Source organism: Thermobia domestica, chromosome 14, assembly GCF_964235325.1.
Source record: "Thermobia domestica chromosome 14, izTheDome1.hap1.1, whole genome shotgun sequence".
In the NCBI taxonomy this organism is placed as follows: Eukaryota; Metazoa; Arthropoda; class Insecta; order Zygentoma; family Lepismatidae; genus Thermobia; species Thermobia domestica.
Window position 1 is genome coordinate 155,012,329 of NC_137467.1, and position 24,134 is coordinate 155,036,462.

Here is a 24,134-nt window from a genome sequence, read left to right on the forward strand (position 1 = left end):
TTACTCCAACTTAACTGCAAATAACTGTTACCAAGCAGAAAACAGCAGAAAACAAATGAACATGGATAGCAATATTGCCAGACAATGCCAAGCAATGTTACCTAACAAATGTGGGTAAAACCTAAAACCGTCAGAAAACACAAATTAAGGGGTACACCTACTTCCGGACCACGCTGTAGTTACCCCACGAGCAGCGACGCAAATACACTAGTTATCGCACGGGGCAAGAACTCGCCTTAGCGCCCCTCTGATTAACCAAACCAAAAACGCTCCCCCAAATATTTGCTCAATTTTGCACCCTCTCAATCCGGTGTGCCCCTCCTAATTACGTCACAACCCACGAAACTCCAGAAAATATTCATTTTGTTTCGAATTTGAAAATATACCTCTCGTCTCGTTTCCCAGACAAGTCTTGTGGGCAATATTAACATGAACTTCCACCGAGAATTGAACCTTGGGTCTTCCACGCCATAGAAGTAAACGATAATCACTTAGTCACGAAGAGGCTGAACAAACTTTTGAATAAATGTAAAATGTACTTGTTGCACTTGGAAGAGATAATTGGATTGACCTGCTCACACCTGAGTGAAAGTTGATATATAGATTGAGGTTTTGTGGTATGTGTCCAAAGAGTCCCAATATTGCCAGGACAAGAAGAAAAGCTAATTCTGCAAGTGCCGGAAAAGCTTTAGTACTCTAATAATGAGATGGTGATTTAATGACTAGAATACTTTTTTTTTCTGGTCAACGTCTCGTGTATAAAAAGCTTACATAACAATGTAGCAATAAACACGTGTTACTATGAAAGATATGCAATTAAAATTAGAAAAAGGAACCGAAGGACAAAGAGAGAGAGAGAAGGAAGATTGTTCTGAAACTATAATGGTACTCACTTAGTTTTATTGCTCACCACATCTAATCATTGGCGCTGATTACTTCATTACATACTAGCCGCAAGCCCAATATTATCACAGTGGGAGAACTCGCCTAACCAAGTCATCATTGGTTGGTCGTCGTGACTTTAGATCGAGACCAGGGTTGCCAACACTAAAATATTAAAAGCTGCTGGTATATCTTAACATTTCTCTAGATCAGAAGTTCCCAACCTTCTTTATCTGGCGCCCCCCTTCGTAAGCCCTACTACATGAGTTTGCTCGAGGATAAGCATACGTGCCTTGGCGTTGGAGGCCTGTATTCGATTCCTGGCGGGAGCTCATATGGTTCGGATCCCACGTTAACATATAGGTCCACGTCTCGCATAGCCTTGCTAAACCGTACATACTTCACGCCTCCTTTCTTCCTGCTCATTGGACTCGCATCTTCTCGAGAAAAGTGACACAATTCAAAAAACCTTAAGGCCCAAGCTCGTATCCCTCGTGAGGAAAATGACATAACTCGTAACTTGTTTTAAAGTTATTTTATAATCACAATGTTTTTTTCTCTTATTGTAAAAGTGTTTTAAATATAGCTTTAAAATTATCCCAAAAACAAGAGTGTATTAGAACAAAAATGACAAATTTCGTGTTATGTCACTTTTCTCGCGAGGGATACGAACTTGGACCATAAGGTTTTTTGACTTGTGTCACTTTTCTCGAGAAGGTGCGATATGTCCTTTTTGCCTGACCCCTTCTGCGATTATAGAGGCAGCATTGCATTTTCAGATCTTTATAATAATAATAATAATAATAATAATAATAATAATAATAATAATAATAATAATAATTTACACTTGGTTGAGAAGTTTTTAAAGTAAATGAATTTTTTCAGTTTTACGTCCCACGTTTATGCCGGCTAGGCTAAAGGAGACTGCGATGATGAGAAATGAATGCAATGGTAGAATAATGTAGAAACGGAAGAACTCCGAAAAAACCCACGCACATGGTGTTTGTCCACCACAAAATCCATTTGGTGCGAGCTTCGATCGAACCAGCGATCCTACGTACTAGAAGTGAACGCTCTACCACTAAGTCATGTTCTTAAAGTTGGTATTATACATTGAAATAACATTTTGTATTCATTTTTGATAACTTAAATAAACGTATCTGAGTATTTGAGTAATTACTATTTAGTTTTCAATAACGTAGAAATCTTGAATAGGAAAATAAAACATGAAACATGTAGCGTCGGAAGTTCGCCAAAGCTAAACTGTAAAATGGTCATTACAAGTGACGCTTTATTCATATTTCAATTTATTCCTGTTGCTTCCAGTCCCCCTATGCTCGCTCTTTCATTCCCCCTAAGGAGGCACGCGCCGTAGATTGGGAACCGATGCTCTAGATCAAGGTTAAAAAAAAAAAACATAAGAATCATATTTGGCATAATCATATCACAAACTGTCTTAAGAAACCTTAAAAAGGTCCCTTCCTGGCCAGGTGTCTAAAGTACGTAGGCCTATGTCTTCGTAAATATAGTTTGGGGTTCCATCCTCGGTAGGGGATTAAGATCGAAGTAAAGCTTGTATAGCACAGGGGCGGATCCAGGGAGGGGCGATCGCCCCTCCCCCAGAAGAGGAAACTTTCTTATTTTTTTTATATATATATAAATAAAACCCATCCCACAGTTTGGAGCCCTTAAAAGTAGCAGTATGACAACCCACCGCCCCCCCAGAAGTCGGTCCTGGATCCCCCCTGGTATCATCAGTACTGGAAAGAGACACTGAAGTCTAATCAATAGGGAATATGAATGTTCTTCGTTGATGAAGCAACTAAGATTGTATGTATTTCTGTATCAGGTTCTCTATGAGTAACGTGTTCCACTATCAGATTTTTTGATTTTCATAATTTATCAGTGACATGTACACTTATGTCCAAAATGATTGTCGCATATCTATAACTGTCTTCTTATAAGAATATAATTTGATAATGATTTTGCAGGGTATATTTAATACTGATACTATGTGTATAATCAGGAAATGTATATTTGTGGTAAATTTCATAAGAAAAGAATTATAAATACGAAAATTAGAATGAGTAAAACAAAATGTTGCTAAATGGACAAGAAAGTTTTTTTTTTTCGTTTTTTCTTCTTACTTATTGTTCTTTTGATTTGAAATTTGCCGCATACTTGTCTTTGCCGATTATACACATACCAACATTATAAGAAATACCGGGCGAATTATTTATCAAATTATATTCCGACAACAATATATTTATAGATATGCGACAATAATTTTGGACGTGAGTGTACATTTACTGAAGAGAACGTCTTTTAAATTTTGTGAAATCTCGTCTCGATTCTTGGAAACTTGTCTCGTCTCGTCTTGCCTTGTTTTGTAAAAAAAAATATGCCTTGATTTTTCTTAATTTCATCTAGAAGCTATGAGAATCCTTCTGTTCATGAGAGGTCCACGAAGGGTGTGATATAACAGCATTCAAATAATAATTGATGGGGTATATTATGTAATGCCTTGCGTATCTTTAAACGTTGAGAAATGCTGTTCATGTTCGTACAACGACTTTATCAATTTGTAGTTTTTGAACTATAAATCATGTAATCGAAGACAATCGAAGACTATCTGAAGTAGTGTCACCCCGAGACTTCAGAAATTTCGATTCTTGTCTCGAAAATGAGACAAACGATCATGTTCCTAGTCTTGTCTCAAATTTGAAAATGTATTTCTAGTTGCGACTCTTGTCCTATTAGTTACATCAAATTTTCTATGAACTACCTTTAAATAGAGATTTTGCAATTAAGTGATCAATAAATTGATAAAAAATGTTTATAGAACGACTGTTAACTCTCGCACTACCAACGTGGGGAGGTACTTTGTGCCCACCATAATATGTCTTTTGTAATTAGGCCCTACTCTTCTAACCATTTGTTTAAAATTGTAAAAAAAAAAAAAAAAAAAAAAAGTTCAACATGTTTATCTAAAGAGTGTACCTTAGGTGGTGCATATTGAACGTTAATGTGCCTCATAACTTTGCTATTGGTGGACACAAAGTTGGTAAGGGATGCAGGTATCCACGGGGGGCAAGGGGTGTCACCCTAAATTTTGGCTGGCCCCCATAAAATTTCACGGTAGGCTCGCAAATGAACTATAATATGGTGATGAAATATATGATTGAATCGGGCCCCCCTAACTTCTACCGGCCCTCCCCTAAATTTTTGGGCTGGCTACGGGCCTGAGGAGATCTGACTGTTACTCCTAGATGGCACTTAGCTGTTAGTCTTATCCTGTGTAATGTTCACTTCACTCACAGTATTTGTATGTGTGTGAAAGTCACGTTAGGTGTCTCATAAATTTGCTATTTTAAGTAAGTGCCACAAAGTACCCCTCCGTTGGTAGGAAATGTGACTAATTAGAAGTGCCATCCCCAAATGGGAGTATAATAAATATCTGTTAGTCTTATCCATGTATTGTTCACTTCGGTCTCTGTAGATTTTTGTGACAGTTTCTTATTTGTTTCTTTTGCGAAATTATTTAATCTTAACATGTGGATACCAAATGACTCCCCCCTTGGTAGACGCGATACAAAAAATACCTACACTGAGAAAAAAATGTAGGTGGCATACTTAAAAAAATAGGTTACATGCGTAATTCCTGTAGTTTTTGGATTAACGTACAGCAGACGTATAACTGAAAACGCATGTTTTATAATAGTTTCTGTATAAGTGTTCCATCTATACGTACTTTCCGTATGAAACAATGTAGGCGGTCAGGATCTCACATACAAATGGAAGTATATAATATATAGCTGACGAAGGTAAAATAAGTATATACATGTGATATACGGAAAACTGTTAGATGTCAGCAGGGCGGATCCAGGACGGACTTCTGGAGGGGGGGGGGGGGAGCTGGAATACTGCTACTTTTAAGAGGTCCAAACTCTCGGATTGGTTTTATTTATATATATAAAATAAGAAAGTTTCCTCTTCTGGAGGGGTCGATCACCCCCCCCCCTGGATCCCCACTGGATATCAGACATCCTGCATCGGCATGATGTAACATCTAAGGGCAGTGCCAATGTAGCATACCGATAGCGTATGCTCCGTACTGATTTCTATAGTAAGCAAGAGGATACCGTATATTTGTACAATATACCGCTGTCCGGAGAACGGATTTTTCTCTGTGTAGGGTATTGCGATAGTTAAGGATACCTACGTGAATATCACAATTACGTTATGTGATTAACGATAGATTTGGCAGTGAAACTAATGATGTTGGCAACCCTGAATTCGATAAGTACTTTTTTTTTTTTTTAGGTAAACGCTTAACACGCTAGCTGCTACGTGTAATTAGTTCTCTGTTAACTTACTACACGAAGAGCTTTCGTGTAATAACAACAACAAAAATAAACAAAAAATGACAGTTTATAATTTAAGGAAGAGCAAATTTCCTTTTTAAAAAAATCCCCCTTTACCCCTGGTTCGAAAGGAGTGTGTGTTTATTTTACGAGCTTTGTAGTCCGAGCAACAATGGGATGGTGGCAAAGATAGATGGTCAACGTGACCGGTATTGTTACCTGGTTATGTGGGTGCGCTGTTAAGAGTAATAATCGCGCCAGGACACAGCCAGCCACAGATTGCGAGGAGCTTCAAACGAAATATTTATAGTAATATTAGAGGTGACGCAATAATTCAAAGAATTCACTTTTGTTTTAGGGATCTGACTCAGATAAACTGTACTAGTCCCTAATGAATCAAGAAAGGGGGCAATAAGTGATGTTTTATCTTAACAGACAGGGTGTATTTTTTTTTCTTTTTATTCCTGACAATAGAGGGATTTAATTAATTATGTTTATTACAGTTTTAATTTGCTACAATGTTTCATTACATATTTTACTTAAACCGTTACCTGGGCTAACTCGTACGTTCAGATTAGCTTTCACTGTCTATGCAAGTGATTCTAAATGGTAAACACAAGTTGGAGTATATTCGATTATTTTCATCCGTTAATTGCCATGTGGTATTAAACTATATAGAGAGACCCAAGTGAATAAGTTCTAGAAGTTTCAGCTGTTTATTGTGCTCAGTGGCGTATTTATGATTTTGTTTCGGGGGGCTTTGCTAACTTTGGGGGGGGGATTTGCCTGAAAATGTAAAAATTCTGCAAGATATTTCATTTACCTTACTATAGTAAGTAAGATTTTGGAGGGGGGCTTTAGCCCGGAATCCCCCCTAAATACGCCACTGATTGTGCTCCTCAGGAATTAAATTTACAGTGGGTCCCAAAGAGACTGAGCCACTGCACCAATTATACGGGAAAGCTACAGCCCTCACACGAAATCGCCAAATTAAATCTAAACGTTCTCAAATATCTAGCTATAGGCCAGACGCGCAAACAGAAATTTATATTGGAAGGTGTCACTACGTCTATGTATAATTGAATGGATATTATTCTGACCCGAAAAGACGATATTTCCACCTATACTTTCAGGAAAAAAGATTTTTTTGAGTTGATTTTGAGTTTAACGTCCCGTTCAGCAGCGAGGCTATATGAGACGTGGACCTACTGATTAACGTGGAATCCGAGCCACATGAGCTCCCGCCGGGAATCGAACCCGGGTCTCCCACGCCAAAGACGCATACGAAATCCGGGTTCGATTCCCGGAAGGTTTTTTTTTTTTTTTTATATAAGAGGAGTACAGATGAAGTGTAACATCAAATGTTTAGGTTACATCAATCATTTCCCTATTAAACAAGTATAGTTTTATTGAGAAAATGTACATGCTGAGTTACGAAATTTTGGGGAGGTCGGAACTGGTAGACCCCCCATGAGTGCACTCCTGCTATTTATATTTTGTATTAATATTTTACATCCCATACACCTATAAGATGTCATTTTGTTTATATTTATTACTTCTCTTTGTCTCCCTTTGTATGTTTCGTATATGCAGTATTCATTTAATATTGAATACATTAAGGTGAATACATTACTGAGATGGGACGGCACGATTGAAGCTACCGTCTCGCGTCAAGATAACATCTCCCTCCCGATCACAATAGAATGTATTCCTGGCGTTTCGCGTTTCAGTGATGCTAATTCGAAAAAAAAAAATCCCCCTAGCATGGATCGTTTCTCAAAATAATACTGAATTTCGAAAATGGTATTTTTAAGCTCCTTTTGTTTCTATTTAAAGAGTTCTCTTGGATATCGTCACAAACATTCTATCTCATCTCTTCTCATGGGCAACCGTAGATTTTTTTTTAACTAATGGTTACATTGTTAGGTTCCAAGAATCTCTTTGTTCTTCAATTGATTGATTCTGTCCTTGTCAACAGTGAGGCCGTATAGGACGAGACCTACAGTTTAAAGTAGGGTCTCAACCAATGAAATGCGTTCAATGCTCTCCCACCGTTTAGCTGGTAGTGAAATCATTATAACTCGAATTCTTTAATGACTCGAATTTTTCCACATTCTCTTGAATTCTTCATAATACTCAATGCTAAAATAACCTCTGTAAGTCGAATGTTTAAAATTTACAATCTCCATAAGTCGAATTTAAAGAGTTTCATATTCATGTTTAAAAACCTTGGTAACTCGAACTTTCGTAACAGCAAACCTCTAGGAGTCGAAGTTTACTCTATAAGTCGAATTTCTCTTGATGTGACCTGGACCTCGATAACTCGAAGCTATGGTTCTATGCTTTTACGTAATTGTCATTGTTGCTAATGTGTATTGTAATTGTGTTTTACTTATGTCTAGTATTTTATTTTTACTTGTCATCTTTAATTTTAGGAGCTCTCACAACTTCGAGTTATAGAAGTTGAATGAATAAAACTTCGAGATATAGAGGTTATATAGTCACTTTTCATGAGGAACAAGAAACTTCGGTATTTCGAATGTTTGTTGTGGCCACCTAGATAACTTGAACCTTGATTACTCGGAAAACTCGAATTTTTACCATTCCCTTCAGCTTCGAGTTATCATGGTCCCACTGTATTATTATTATTATTATTATTATTATTATTATTATTATTATTATTATTATGTAAATCAACCTTTGAGTTAACATCATATCGGCTGTTATGAATGTTTATTTCAATTTCTAGTTCCAGTGACTCTACCAAGGACCCAGTGAAAACGTGGCTGGCGGAATTAGGAACCCTGTATGAGCCAGAGTGTATGACAACATTACAGAGCAAATCTTTAGCAGTAGACGTAAGCCATTTTGTTACTATAATGGCCGCCAACACCAAAGACACCGTACGAGCATTACAACAGCGAGCTCATGTGATATCTACAGAGTTTGCCAAATTGTGCCAGTAAGTATATATACACAAAGTAATTCGTAGTATTTTCAGGACAATTGGAATCTTAATACAAAATACGAGTATTATATCTCGAATCCTATTTGTATTTTATCAGATATCTTGTTTTCTCTGAGGCAGTGGTTTTTCTCTGATGGCAGTTCCTATTCCATTTGTCTAACGAAGTTTATAAATAAAGAAGTTTACGAATATTTATAAATAGAAGCTAGTAACGATAGTAACCTAAAAAGAAAACCATTTTAAAATAATGCTTTTACGCTGCACAAAAGACGAGGAAATATTTTTTGTAGGGTAAATGAATAAATCCCACTAAGACTACAGAAGCATTTTGTGCTTTAAGTGGTTCGCTATAACCCATTAGAATCTCCTTTTCGCGAAGTTTATATAAATAGCATTGTTGACGAAGATTTCCTGGATACACTGTACATATCAACTCCAGAGTATTTTTGGTTGCATAACTGAATAGGATATGCAGTTCGTATAATTGTACTGCAAAATTAATGCTCCAGCAGTGGTTCTCAATGTGGGCGTTAAGCCTGCCAGAGAACGTTCTCTTTTTCAAAGGGAGCGCTGGGGAAACGGGAGCGATTGGGGGCTGATGCACTATTTAGGGAGCGTTTGAGATTTCATGACCTATTGGCCTCTTTTCTTATTAGTGGACGAAAGCCATTGCTTATTTTATAAATTATGAAAGTTTGCTCTTTTTTATACAAATATTACTATTATTATTACTTTGTGATCATTAAAGATATCCCATATTTCTGCACGAATATTGTCCCTGACCTGTTGTATTGTTTGTTCATACACATTTTGTTCTTCAAATAGCATAAAGGACAATATTCTTGCAGAAGTACGAGCACTCGGACCAGAAATGTTGACCCCTGTCATGAATCATGTACTACACAGGTTCTGTATCTGTGAGGCTCCTAATGGCGGATGCTTACTTGAGATTATATTACACAAATAAGTGTAAACAATCCCCCATCTTTGGTCTTGAAATTAGAAACTAACTATAAATAAAAAAAGTTATTCACAGTTATAACCTTTTCGTGACGTTTGGTTCACCTACTCAAACAAGAAAGAATTGGGCATACGAAACCACCATAAACACTTTTCAAAGTTTTTTTTTTTTTTCAATAATTAAGTTTTAGTAATAATTGCCCAACATAAGCTAATGATCGGCATGATTGGGAATCACCAATTGCAAAAATTAAATTTAAAAATACGTTGACCCAACATAGGCTAATAATCGACATGGTTGGGAATTAGTAATTGCAAAATTTAAATTTATATAATACGTTGGTCCAACGTAGACTAATGATCGGCATGATTGGGAATTAACAATTGCAAAAATTAAATTTAAAGAATACGTTGGTCCAACGGAGGCTAATGATCGACATGATTGATATTGGTGATTGAAAAAAATAGTTAAAAAATATGTGTCCAATCAACGACTTGCTGTCATTTATCCAACAATTATGATTTGATGCTCCTGATCACGATTTAACTTCTTACGCGTAGACCTACTTGTCACGTTGGCAATTACGCTGATTGACAAATGCTTGGCAGTTGGGTTGCCTACTGTTTCCCACTGTTGGGCCTATAATGTGTTACTACTTATTAGGTAGGAATTTATAGATTTATATGTTAATTTATAATTTTTGTGATTCTACGATACTTTCAGGCGAATGGAATTTCGATTTCTTGAACAAGTCCCCCCGCTTGTGCAGAGTTTGGTTGGCCATGTTACAGAGTTCCTCCACGATTACCACTCTTCGCGGGAAGTGAAGATCAACAAAGAAGAACGGGATCTCTTGGATGCTTGTGACAGGCTAAGAGAAACGGTCTCCTCTACGAAACTTGAGACTGAAGACTTGACACGAGATGTCGCTGCACTGGGACACTCTTTCACGCATCTTGTAGACCTCATCCTAAGTAGAGAGATTAAGGTTAGTAAAATTTTTAACTAGGAATTGGTTCCGATTGTTGAATCCAGGCAAGTTTAACATTCTCCAGAACGTTAAACTATTTCCATCAGGGATACTAGATCGGTTAGGTTAACTATGCTTGTAAACTTTCAGCTTCATAACACTTTTTATCATCAGAACCTCAGGACTAAAGTCAGGACAGGAGTAAATTAAATGAAACCTCGTGAGATTTCCTATCTCAGTTTCCAAGTGAATTTTGAGAATATGAGTCAGATGGCGGAGGAAGGCACACAGCACGAAACTTCCTCAGCTATCTTTCTATAGCACGGTTCATTCCAGTATATCTCATAGATTGTGTGTAAATTAACAGTAATTAATAAGAAGTTGAATTGAGACGAGCAGTGGCGTAAATAAAGGGTTACAGAAAGGACATCTTCTTCTCGTTGGGAAATGTATTAACTTTTTATTATTTATTTTACATCCACGTGTTCGCTTTTAAAGTAAGGGAAGAGAAATATATATATATACCCTATGTCTGTATAGGGAATGCATAATTTATTTACTTACTCTATATAAACATTTTTTAAACTATGACCCGCGAACCGCAAGTGGTTCTTGAGGTCTGTCCTTGTCGTTCTGTAGTTCGAATATTTGTCCAGAAAAGGCAAAAGCAAATAAAATAGAGACAAGTGACTTTAATTGTGGATCTCAAGCAGAGTTTGGACATTGGCTAAGGCGGTGTCTTTTACTTTTTCTCCCAGGATTGACATTTTATGAACCTTACTACCAAATCTACTGTATAAAACATTCTTGATGTTTTCAAGTATTAAAAGAATCTAAGGTGACTTTTTTCTATTAATAGCTAAATAAAATTTAGGGAATTTTAATTACTACTACTACGAGTACTTTAAAAATATAAGTATACTTGTGTTAATATATACTCAAAAAATAAAAGGATACGTGTCCTAGTTTTTTTTTTTTTCGAGGAGGCAATTTGTACAGTATTTTTAATTCCGGTTTTTCATTAATAAAACGTTTGTGTAACTATTTGCGTGAATTGGGTGAATCCATTTAAAATGAACTTTTTGCACGTAGTTAACACTTTGGTCCAGCTGTGTTTTTACCATTTCACTTCAATTGAAGTTCAAAGTGAGGTGGAGTTCAAACATACCTTCCAAATACTTTCCATAGCTTCCTTTGGTTGAGAGGGAAGGTAGGAACCGCCAAAATGTTGTTTCTTCCAGGATAATATTCCTCCAAAGTCTGGCCATTTCAATTATATTACTTATAGCGAAGTATACAACCTGCAACACAGCAGAATAGTTTACATTATCTAACTTAGGGGCTTCTGAAATACTATATACTTTTTGAAGGGGCTTCTGAGATGCTATATACTTTTCAAAGGGGCTTCTGAGATAGTGTATACTTTTCAAAGGGACTGCTGAGATACTGCGTACTTTTCAAATGGGCTTCGCATATACTTTTCGAAGGGACTTCTGAGATACTGTATACTTTTCGAAGGGCCTTCTGAGATACTGTATACTTTTCGAAGGGGCTTCTGAGATACTGTATACTTTTCGAAGGGGTTTGTGATACACTGTATGCTTTTCAAAGAGCTTTACATATGCTTTTCGAAAGGGCTTCTGAGATACTGTATACTTTTCGAAAGGGTTTCTCTGAGATACTCTATACTTTTCGAAGAGGTTTTTGAGATACTGTATACTTTTCGAAGAGGTTTCTAAGGTACTGTACATTTTTCGAAGGGGCTTCTGAGATGCTGTACACTTTTCAAACCTCCAGAAGGTGTAACCCCCAATTCCTCCCTCGAGTTGAAAATCGAAAAAGAAAGACTTCATACACGATTAGATCTGGTGAAAATCTATCTAAGAATTTAAGGAAAACTCAGCCATGTAATTTTGTAAGATCAAACTAACGTTGATAGGATAAAGGTTCTTTGTCATTGTGTGTACATGTGTGAGAGGAAAGGAGGTGGTGACCTGTTATTGATAGGTCATTGCTGTCCACGACAAACCGAAACGTAATAGCCATTATTAAACTGTCAAAGGTCAATAAGACTTTTTTTTTCTGTTTGTAGAAGAGGAAGAAGAAATACAGGTATTTACTCTGTGGTTGGTTAGCATGATAACTTGCGTCATGCACTTATAACCGGATATATTTTGTCAGATTGAATGATCTTAAAAACTCAAATTATAAGTTAAAAGGTTGGTTGACATTGGTCAGGTAATCAACTTTGCTCAATAACCGGACGTTTGGAGACTAATTTTTCTAATAGCATTCAGCGTATGCTTGTGACATTGCGGAGGCCATTTTTTCGGTTCGTTCCTCTTGTCGAGGTCATAGTGTAGCAGAGATCATTTTGCGTTCTTCTTTTTGAGGAAGAACCCAACAGGAAAGAGGCATGTGGAGGGAAAAAAGTTATAAAATACTGTGGTATAAAAAGAAAAGACATTTGATAACTATAATAGTAATAAATGTATTTAGTTTGACGTCCCACAGATTGCTCTCTATAGGCTAACGGAGATGGATAATTAATGTAGGGCCGGCCCTAGGCAATTTCCGCCCTGTGCAATTTCATCATTTATCGCCCCCCCCCTTTCTCCAGAAAGAATAAATCTTAAAAGCTACGATTTTATGTATTTTACCCCATCATGAACAACGAAGGGGAGGGAAAGGGCACTCACACTCAGAAAGGCCTAAACACTACAAATACCATCTTATTGTGTTTTTTCTTTGAGTAATAATATATTGTTAGTAAAAGATAAAGCAAACACACCTGCAGAGGAAAGATAGTAATCCTTTTTATATAATTCAATTTCGAGCTTCAATCTTAATATATGCAGTTTGCAATTGCAATCTTTATTTCTTGATTTTCCTTCTACGTCTATTATTTTTATTTATTTATTTATTTTTTAAGTTTCCAGCTTCAATGATAAGGAATTTGTTTGTGACAAACACAAGACTAGTTTTCATATCAAAACTGTGATAACTAACTGAGTGGAATAGATGTACACTACTGTTCGAGAATTGAGCTCTCGTATTTGACAACAATCAAACAATTCATGATGGGATTGTTTAACCATTTGCTTTAGAACTGTCCATGTGATCTTAAACTATTGCGACCTAAACATGATTTATGAATGTAATATTCAAATAGGTCACCTTAGTAAATTTAACCACCATCATCATGAAGTCTGTTTCCAACAAGAAATATTTATTTTAAATGCTGCCCCTCGAAGCTTGCTGCCCCGTGCAAATGCATTGTTGCACATAGCCGGCCCTGAATTACTGCAATGAATGGTTAAGACATAATTGGGACTGGACTGGACAGGGGATTGAGAAAACCCACCGATACGATGTTGTTCACCACAAATTCACGCGTCCTGGGATTGAATCAAGATTTCTCGCACCAGAGGTGAGCTTCCTTCATTGAGCCACTGCGCCCTCATAATAACTCCCATATAGACTATATGGTGATCATATGTTCCTTTTTCCACAGGAGACCAGAGTTCGATTCCTGAAGGCAGCTCATGTGATCATATAGCTTTGGTGTTGAAAGGAAAGGGACCAAAACCAAACCACTTAACGTGACAGCTCTTTGTGGGTCTGAGCAACTCCAACACCATCTGTTAGCAACCGGCTGAACTACATCAGTCAAACGACTAACACGTGGTCAGCGCGATGCGTATCGGGAGTTTTCTAAATATAATGGCCGTCATATATTTTATTCACATGACTCCCCAGTTTGCTTCACGACGCTGGGTGGACGCCGAGAATTGGGGAGCACTGGCCTAGAATCAAACCCGGGGCCACGCTAAGCCTAAAAACAAACTAACAACAACCACTTTGCTCAATTTCCTCATAAAATAACGAAATAAGTCCAATGTCTAATTTACGTAAGCTGTAGCGCCCGAGAGAGAAGGGAAGGAGGGAGCATTTACCCTCCTTGTAGTTGCATAAACACTTTTTTTTAAACGGTAAATACTGTAGTTGTCCTCTTTCAAGCTTTCGGCTCGTTTGCAACTTGCCTGCACGCTAGCGACATCTCTTCGCAGCGCTTCTAGCAACAACTATTAGCGAGATTGTGAACTATTAAAAATTAATGTAACTGACAAAATCAGGCGTCTTTGCACTTATACTAAAGATAAAGAATATTTAAATAATATGTTTAAAGTAATAGTTTCACTTAATTTGGGGACTCAGTGGTAGAGTACTTCTGTTGCATTGAGTCCCTGGTTCGATACTTGGCTAAATAAGTTTGTGGTGGGCAACATCCTATCCGTGGGTTTTCTTGGGGTACTCCAGTATACTCTCTCTCTCTCTCTCTTTTATTCCCCAATTCTTCCATTATAATTCACTTGCCTTAATTATCGCCTCCCTTAGCTTAAAGGGCATAATCGTGGGACGTTAAACTGAAATATGCAATACGTAACTCTTAAAAGTTTATAGTTTGCGTCAGGGGCGGATCCAGGACGGACTTCTGGGGAGGGTTGTAATACTGCTACTTAGAGCTACTTTTAAGAGCTCCGAACTCTGGGATGAGTTTTATTAATATACAAAATTTAAAAGTTTCCTTTTCGGGAAGGGGGGCAATCGCCCCCCTGGATCCTAGTGTTATTCACGTATTGAGAAGTTTTTACTTCATATATAACACTAGCTTTTGGCCAGCTGGGCGCTCCGCCACAAACCCCCACATTTGCTCGGCTTATGGCCTCGCACCTCTTAAATCTACAGTTCTATCAAGTTTCAAATTTCTTTTCCTATTTCAACTATCTAAAAGATAAGATTTTGTATCCCCCCCAAAAATGCTTATTTAAATAATGTGGGAATTTCTTCATCCTCCCTTTAGACACTTAAAAACTAAAATATTCACTTTTGGCAACTTTGCAGCGAGTTAGATCTGGAAGGTTATAATCATGCCTAATTTCATCATTCTATTCCCGCCGGAGCATTTTAGGGTGTAGATATTCCATATAAATAACATGGGAAAGATTTTTCAGTTCCCCATAAAACCACTTTAAAATTGGATTTTTAAATTTTAGTTAGGTAACGCTAACGAAAACGTACAAGCATACCGAATTTCAAGTTTTTATTCCATTCCCAAGTACCTAAAACATGAGATTATAGGTTTAAAAAAAGCCAATTTAAATAACATGGGGAATTTCTTCATTCCCCCTTTAGACCCTAAAAATTAAAAATATTCACTTTTGGCAATTTGCTTGTGGGTTAGCTTTGGAAAGCTACAATCATACCGAGTTTCGACTTTCCACGTCAACCTGGAGTATCCGTTATTTTATGTCAGTTCATGTAGTTTTGTATATAGTTAGGATATGTAAAATATTAACTAAAGGTTTTTATACAGAGTTAAATTGCACGCAACAGGGTTATCCATGCACCTACTGAATACAAATAGCTTCGGAACAGGAGATGATAATACTGTAACAGATTACATACAGTGACTATCTACATCGTGTATAAAGGTCTAAGTTACGTTTAGATGGATCGTAGATTTATTCAAAAAAGTTGGTCATATTATACACTTCCCGCCCCCATGTATATTAGTAATCTAGAAATTAAAAAAAAAAAAAAAGGAACATAATTTTAGTTTGTTTCTAATACTACAGTTTCTCTTAACTTTTCTAGATCCTGGTGGCTGTTTTAGAAGAACCAACATCCGACATGGCGTTACGTTCAGCGTTATCAAGTCTTGCAGCGCTTGGATTGGAGGGAACCCACCTGAGCCGATTGGTGGCGCATTGCGGGGGAATTAGAGCGCTTTTATCTGTCTGTCTCGAGTCTCGATCTAGTGCCATACGAATAGCGGCGCTTCGAGCGCTTGCCACAGTTTGTTGCGTTGTAGATGGCATTAGGGAGTTAGAAAAGGTAAGCGATCAGGAAGCTAGTTTAGAAAAAAAAAAACATTTCTATTTCAAGTGTGTCCCTGTTGGCGCTGCTGTCCATGTGTCTTTTCCCATACCTCCCTCGAAAGAGGTGGGAGAAGTTGCTCTGGCTGATATCCTTCAGTAGTTAAATGCGAAAATGGTTCTTTCCCGAAAGCAAAAGGAAGGTTTTCCTCATAAGAGGGCAGCTGGGGTAGTGGGGCCTAATTATGTTTCACATATTTTCCGGGGGCACACTTGAAACAAAAAGGCACTAGTATTGTATTAATTCTAGTCTTACGACCTAAGTTATGTACTTTATCTCCATAGAATAGTGGGTTGATAGGTCAAGTATTCAAGACAAAGGGTAAACGGCTCCTGAATGGGACATGTTATCATCTGCATGATCTTCAAATACACTCTCAATAATTAGTCAGGTTTCTAGTCTCAGCAAGCCATTATCGCACTTCACATCTCTCAACAACTGGTGTTTCATGGTAGAATGAACTTTCTCTTTTTCCTGAAATCAGCATTGCAACCTTCTGTCTTAAGATAAAAAATGTTAAATCTAAATATTTAACAGAATATAAGAAGATATCACTAATACATTTAATTTCGAGAGTACACTAAGTAATACGAAGTATATCGCACATAATCTTATTATTAACTTCCTAGTAATGATAGGAGACAAGACTTGAAACTTAAGGCTTTTATAAGATTCAGGAGTAGTAGTTAACTCTTGCGAGTGACATCTTTCTGGACTATCTTCTGAAACGTAAATCAGTTTTATCAAAAACGACTGAGGAGATTCTGCTTATATTTCATAAATAAATATTTAAATCCAATAACTCAAGAATAATGTGTAAAACAAATTCTTATTTAAAAATATGCAGGAAAGGTAATTTCCTGTTAGGGCTGTTTTTTTCTTCTTCTTCTTCTTCTAATACAGCATGCGACTTTATTGATACTTCCTTCAACTTGCAGAAATAACTGTTTGGGATTGCAATACATCAAGTTTACGTGAGGTAAAAGGAGTAAATTCTACCCGATGTTGCACGTTTAAACATACTCATACAAAATAATTTTCCAGTGAAACCTACCGAATAAATTATTCAATTTATTTAAAATATGTGTACATTTATCTTCTTTATCGCATTCAAACAGTCCTCACTTGTTGCGATTGAAAATAGTAGGGTAAACGGGAACAAACACCCCAGACTTTGGGATTTCCATATTTTAAATAATATAATAAGAAAATAATTTTCTGTGAATACGTTCACCAAAATTGCTTGATTTTGACATAATAAAGAGTATAGTTTGTTTATGGCTTAACAAACATCCCAATGCATGTAGTTAAAATAGATCAAGGTCCCCTTATTCTCCCGATATTCTGAAAGTTATTTCCGCGATAACTTTCGTGAAAAGTATTCGCTTTTGAACAACGTAGTGTATATATATATTGCTTGCGATTTAAATTAGTTAAGAATGGGGATAATTCTAGGTAGGTCTTCCCGCTGATACTTGAAAGTCTCTTCAATGGTAACTTTCGTTAAAGAAATGCAATATGTGCATTGTAGTATATTATTTCTGATGCCTCAAATTTGCCACAATTTCCTTGAGTTTAAAATTTTCAAGCCATCTTTCAAGCTTTTTTTTTTTTTTCCCTTTTTCCGCAGGGACGTATGGCTATATGAGGCTATATGAGACTTGGACGTACAGTTTAATGTCGAATCCGAACCACTATCATTCAATAATCTTCTGCCAGGAATCGAACCCGGGTCCTCGTCCCCCTAAAGGGCGCGAGCTAGACATAGACCTGCTGGGAGGGCTTTCCATCTATAGACGTAGCCAGAACTTTTCGTATGGGTATGCCCAAAGGTAATTAATTCCTATTCTCCATCTTACTATAACGTTCTTACGTGCTCATTTGATCTAGCTTTAAGTGGATTTCAAAAACATAAAATGTTATTTTAAGGAATCATTCTGTCTCCTTTGGCCTAGCCGGCATAATGTGGGACGTTAAACTGAATGAATGGTGACAAAGGGACGTATATTTCCCCTGCAATTTTTAACTTTTAAGTACACCAATGTAGTGGTAATAATTTATACACTACCATTACACTGCCAGTCCTAAGCCTGGATAAAGTGTGAAGGGAAGTTGACATTGCGCCTCGAAGTTGTAGCCTACTTAGTACAACCTACTAGTAGACAGCATTTAATTTATCGAGACATTTTATAAATGACAATATCGCATGTTATAAATTCATGTGGATATTCTAACCAGCAGTATTTTGCCTAAGATGTGCTAACACACTGAATAATCTCTTGAAAAAAACATCCAAATTTAAGGCGCCAACACCTGGAAATCGCCCCCCCCCCTAAAAAAAACATGTTTTAAAATGATAAATTACACTCGAATATTAATCTAGCAAACGGAAATATTTTTCATACTACTACTTCTAATACTATTATTATTATTATTATTATTATTATTATTATTATTATTATTATTATTATTATTATTATTATTATTATTATTATTATTATTATTATTATTATTATTATAAGCATCGCCGATTTTCTTCTGACAGGGTCTTTTTTTTTTTTTTAAGTTTAATGTTCCATGATTATGCTTCGAGGCAGTGGCATAGAGAGGGAGGCTCACCCAGCTCGACCTCCCCCTTAGTGGCGTAATATCGAATATGATTTTGTATTCTTATTTGTGATTCCGATGTATTGACTTTTTTAAAAAAATATAATTTATCATCACAAAATGTATTTTAAAGTCATGTTCAAAAGAATAACTTCTTCATTCTTGATTGATTTTAATCTCAAGGAAATTGTGGCAAATTTGAGGCATCAGAAATAATATACTACAATGCACATATTGCATTTCTTTAACGAAAGTTACCATTGAAGAGACTTTCAATTGTCAGCGGGAAGACCTACCTAGGATTATCCCCATTCTTAACTAATTTAAATCGCAAACAATATATATACAATACGTTGTTCAAAAGCGAATACTTTTCACGAAAGTTATCGCGGAAATAACTTTCAGAATATCGGGAGAATAAGGGGGCCTTGATCTATTTTAACTACATGCATTGGGATGTTTGTTAAGCCATAAACAAACTATACTCTTTATTATGTCAAAATCAAGCAATTTTGGCGAACGTATTCACAGAAAATTATTTTCTTATTATATTATTTAAAATATGGAAATCCCAAAGTCTGGGGTGTTTGTTCCCGTTTACCCTACTATTTTCAATCGCAACAAGTGAGGACTGTTTGAATGCGATAAAGAAGATAAATGTACACATATTTTAAATAAATTGAATAATTTATTCGGTAGGTTTCACTGGAAAATTATTTTGTATGAGTATGTTCAAACGTGCAACATCGGGTAGAATTTACTCCTTTTACCCAGGGGCGGATCCAGGACGGACTTCTGGGGGGGGGCGGTCGGCGGTAATACTGCTACTTTTAAGAGCTCCAAACTTGTTATGGATGGGTTTATTTATATATAAAATAAGAAAGTTTCCTCTTGTGGGGGGGGGGGGGGCGATCGCCCCGATCGCCCCCCTCTGGATCCGCCCCTGCTTTTACCTCACGTAAACTTGATGTATTGCAATCCCAAACAGTTATTTCTGCAAGTTGAAGGAAGTATCAATAAAGTCGCATGCTGTATTAGAAGAAGAAGAAGAAGAAAAAACAGCCCTAACAGGAAATTACCTTTCCTGCATATTTTTAAATAAGAATTTGTTTTACACATTATTCTTGAGTTATTGGATTTAAATATTTATTTATGAAATATAAGCAGAATCTCCTCAGTCGTTTTTGATAAAACTGATTTACGTTTCAGAAGATAGTCCAGAAAGATGTCACTCGCAAGAGTTAACTACTACTCCTGAATCTTATAAAAGCCTTAAGTTTCAAGTCTTGTCTCCTATCATTACTAGGAAGTTAATAATAAGATTATGTGCGATATACTTCGTATTACTTAGTGTACTCTCGAAATTAAATGTATTAGTGATATCTTCTTATATTCTGTTAAATATTTAGATTTAACATTTTTTATCTTAAGACAGAAGGTTGCAATGCTGATTTCAGGAAAAAGAGAAAGTTCATTCTACCATGAAACACCAGTTGTTGAGAGATGTGAAGTGCGATAATGGCTTGCTGAGGCTAGAAACCTGACTAATTATTGAGAGTGTATTTGAAGATCATGCAGATGATAACATGTCCCGTTCAGGAGCAGTTTACCCTTCAAAACAACACCGACAACATTTGGGAAGTGATTCCTGACACCAAGATAAGATAAAAAGTATAGACCAACCTGGGTGCACAAATGTTTCCTTTCGGAGTTATAGGCTGCCGAAAACATGAACTTTAAAGGTCCATAGCTCCAAAACTATGGGACTTACCATAGTCGGGCCAAGAAGTCACTTAGGAACTAATACGTGTCCTATCCAAATATACATGTTTCAGAATCCTGCGGTACTTCCGCAACAATTTTTATAGAGATAGTTGGTGAGTACTTCAGATTATATGCCCGTAGCCAAACTCCCTCTATAAAAATTGTTGCGTGAGTACCTTAGAATTCTGAGACATGTATTTTTGGATAGGGCACGTATTAGTTCCTAAATGAATTCTTAACCCCAACTACGGTAGGTCCCATAGTTTTGGAATTACGGACCTTTAAAGTTCATTTTTGCATGTTTTCGGCAGCCTATAACTCCGAAGGGAAGCATTTGTGCACCCAGGTTGGTCTATACTTTTTGTCTTATCTTGGTGTCAGGAATCACCTCCCAAACGTTGTCGGTGTTGTTTTCAAACACCCTGTATATTGCAACCTCTTCAAAAATTTGAGATATTGCACCTTCTTAATTCTATGTAAAGTCTTCATTTGTTTGTAAATCATTTACTCTAATTTATAAAGTACAGTTAGGACATTCTTCTCATTCTATCCATGTCCCGAAGACGATATCTCCGATACTGTTGTTTACTATACAAAATAAATTCACATAAAGCACCATCTTACTTGCATCATAAATTAACATGTAGATCAGAAATTCACCGTTACAATACCCGAGGAAGTAATAAGCTGAATATGCCCCGGCATTCTTTAAAAATAACAGAGAAGGCATTTTCAATCTCGGCAGTAAGAATCTGGAACTCCCTACCAAAGTCAATCACTGACAAACCGTATAATTTATTTAAATCATCACTCCAAACATTATTATTTAGAGATCAGAGACAAAGCATTGGCACACATGACAAGTTTACTACAGTTTGAAATTGGACTAGCAGTATGAGTATAGTTTTTTTTTTCATTTACATTTACTGAGTGTTTTATTTATCATTAGTATTATTGAATGTATCATTTTATGTTGTTATTTGTATCTTGTATCTTATTTGTGTCTTTATTTTTTTCCTTTCTTTTCTTTGTAATTATGACAAGGGTTAGGTGGCAGAGCAGCCTCCGGCTGAACCTCGCCCGCTGAAATAAAGAGAAATTCAATTCAATTCAATTCAATATGCCTACGAAATAATCCTTGTAATATGAGTCAGCCATGGCATGGCCTTCTTTTGGTTTAATCTCTTTTTCTTTCATTCTTTCTTTCTTCTTCAAAGAAATACAGGATGGTCCAAAAACGTGGAAGCACTCAAATGTAGGTTGTTTTAAAACGATTTCAACTCCTGGTAATATTTTATTAATTGGACAAAGTTTACACATAAGTACTATAAGTAAAATTTCGATTTCATAAGCGGACGCATAAACACCACCGGACTTAACGAAATAATTTTTAACTTAGCACACACACACAGGAAAAAAAACGCCGTTATCACCTCGCTTGAACTTCGCAATTCTCTTTCTCGCGAAATACACAATAGTGATAGAATTGTCTGAACTTTCCGCTAGGGACTCTGTCCGGATGTTGGAGAGACATAAGTACAAAATATGTAAACTAATGTTCTTCAAAAGCACGTTATAACAATTTAATATTTTGTAGAGGGCGCTCGAAAGGTAATTTGAAATAAAAACAATTAAGAAGAAATAGCGGTCTGTTTCTCATACTTACAAATCTAACTTAAAATAAACTGGATTGGCAACCCTGTAAGATAGACAGAATGCTGAACGTCTTTTGATAGGTACTACATACCGAGTCTTTGGCTTTAATTTCTGGTGCAGCTGTTACTCCTACGCGTCTGTAGGTTGATACAAGGAATATGGATCCAGCAGAGAAACAATGTTTAAGGTTCCGCTAGACGCTGTGCGATCTGCCTACTTATCAGGGTTGGCAAAAACCATGGTTTTTATTAAAAAAACCAAAAAAACCGGTTTTTTTGGTTTAAACCAGGTTTTTTTGGTTTAAACCAGGTTTATTTGGTTTAAATAATTTGCTCTATATATTCATATCATATATGGACAGAAATAAGTTTGTTTCGCCTTAATGTTATTATGCAACAACCGGGTTATGCTGGAAGGGGTCACATAAGCTTAAAGCGGAATAAAAACCGCTTCTCGAGTTATATCCGAGAGAAATTGTCCTCCATTTGAACTCGGAACCAGGACTAATTGGCCACAAATGCGATACGTCTGCCGACTCACTCACGAAGGAATCCTGATAAAAATACGTTGTACTGATCTTTACATGCTTCTTAATTTAACTGTCAAGAGTCATTTCAGAAGGACAAAAAGATAAACAGTTGCACAAGTGAAACCATTATACAGAATTACATATGGACAATTTCAAAGTACTGCGGAGTACAGGAGAACTAATTTAGTTCAAGTTAGTTAACAACGACTTTTATTGGTCCAAATTAAAGAAATACAACGACTTAATTTGCATATAAGTGAGAAAAGTGAATAAAGATACGAATTATTTGAGTCCACTTTGGCTCAGACTCATTTATACATAAATAGATACCAAAGATACTTCTCATTTTGCTAAATGCCTCTCGTGGGATCTGTATGACCCCCCCCCACACACACACACAAAGTACGGCATTTCGATGTATTTTATCAATAGTAAACATTGAAACGAAACAATATTTAGAATTTTTCTTTGATTGCAATTACATAACAATAACAACTACAAAAAATCACAAAACAAACATTTATAAACTTATGCAAAAAAAAGTTGCTTTTGTAGTATAATCTTTTTGAGTAATGCATGGGGAATTTAGGTCTGAATATAATACGAATAATATACGAGAGTGAAACGTGCTAACCCACAAATGTGTGTTCATCAAGATTTTACAAACACTTACACTTTTACGAACATTTTTCGTTTTTTGGTTTAAACCACTTGGTTTTTTTGAAAAAACCAGCTGGTTTAAACCTTGGTTTAAACCATGGTTTAAACCACCTTGGTTTAAACCAGCCAACCCTGCTACTTATATTAAAGCAGGTTCTAGAAAAGTGTCTAGCTTCATGCAAAAAAAAGTAGTGATTGTTTTCTGGGATATGTAAAAGTTCTACTAGCGGATTTTCAAGCATAGATACTGTGAATGCTGCATTGTATAAAACAATTGATACAACGTACAAATGTTGCCAGTATCTGCAAAACCATAGATATTCTTGTCTACTTTTCAGCATTACTTTTATAAACCTCAGGTTTCCTGCATGAGCCTTGTTCTCTCCAAGTGTTTACTGGGAATGAGAACAGTAAATTTGTGATGTCACAGAGCATCCAGTTAGAAATGAATTACCTAGCATACTTGCTTCATAGTGAGAGTAAGAACCTTTTGCCTGTGTCTCGTCTCTGGTATCACATTATATGTTTATTATTTCTTTCTAATTAGGCTGGTGGAGTAGAAATCCTGGCCGATATCTTATCTGAAGAAGCGAATCCAGAAGATGAGGTCTCCGAGGCGGCCGCTGTATTAGCTCAAATTACAGCTCCGTGGATAGACGATAACCACCACGTTGAAGGACTCTCTGACCATTTAGAGTCACTTGTCAAATCTCTTACACGTAAGTAGAGAGAGTACAATCTCTAGTCGTAGATGTAACTATCTGGTGCTATAACTGAGAGGTTACTATATATATAAGTTAGACATTTTCTGCAGAACGTAGTTGGTTAACTCA

At 36.4% G+C, this 24,134-nt stretch overlaps 1 protein-coding gene across 4 annotated transcripts in view; it reads left to right on the forward strand.

The window, feature by feature from the left end:
- The window catches only part of insc (spindle orientation adaptor protein inscuteable), a 231,632-nt gene that overhangs the window by 199,576 nt on the left and 7,922 nt on the right, over positions 1–24,134 (forward strand). For all 4 annotated transcript variants that reach the window (XM_081739080.1, XM_081739078.1, XM_081739081.1 and 1 more), the window contains 4 exons: positions 7,996–8,208; positions 9,899–10,163; positions 15,804–16,043; positions 23,849–24,020. In XM_081739080.1, coding sequence (XP_081595206.1) covers positions 7,996–8,208; positions 9,899–10,163; positions 15,804–16,043; positions 23,849–24,020 — 890 coding nt within the window. The remainder of the gene's footprint in view (positions 1–7,995; positions 8,209–9,898; positions 10,164–15,803; positions 16,044–23,848; positions 24,021–24,134) is intronic.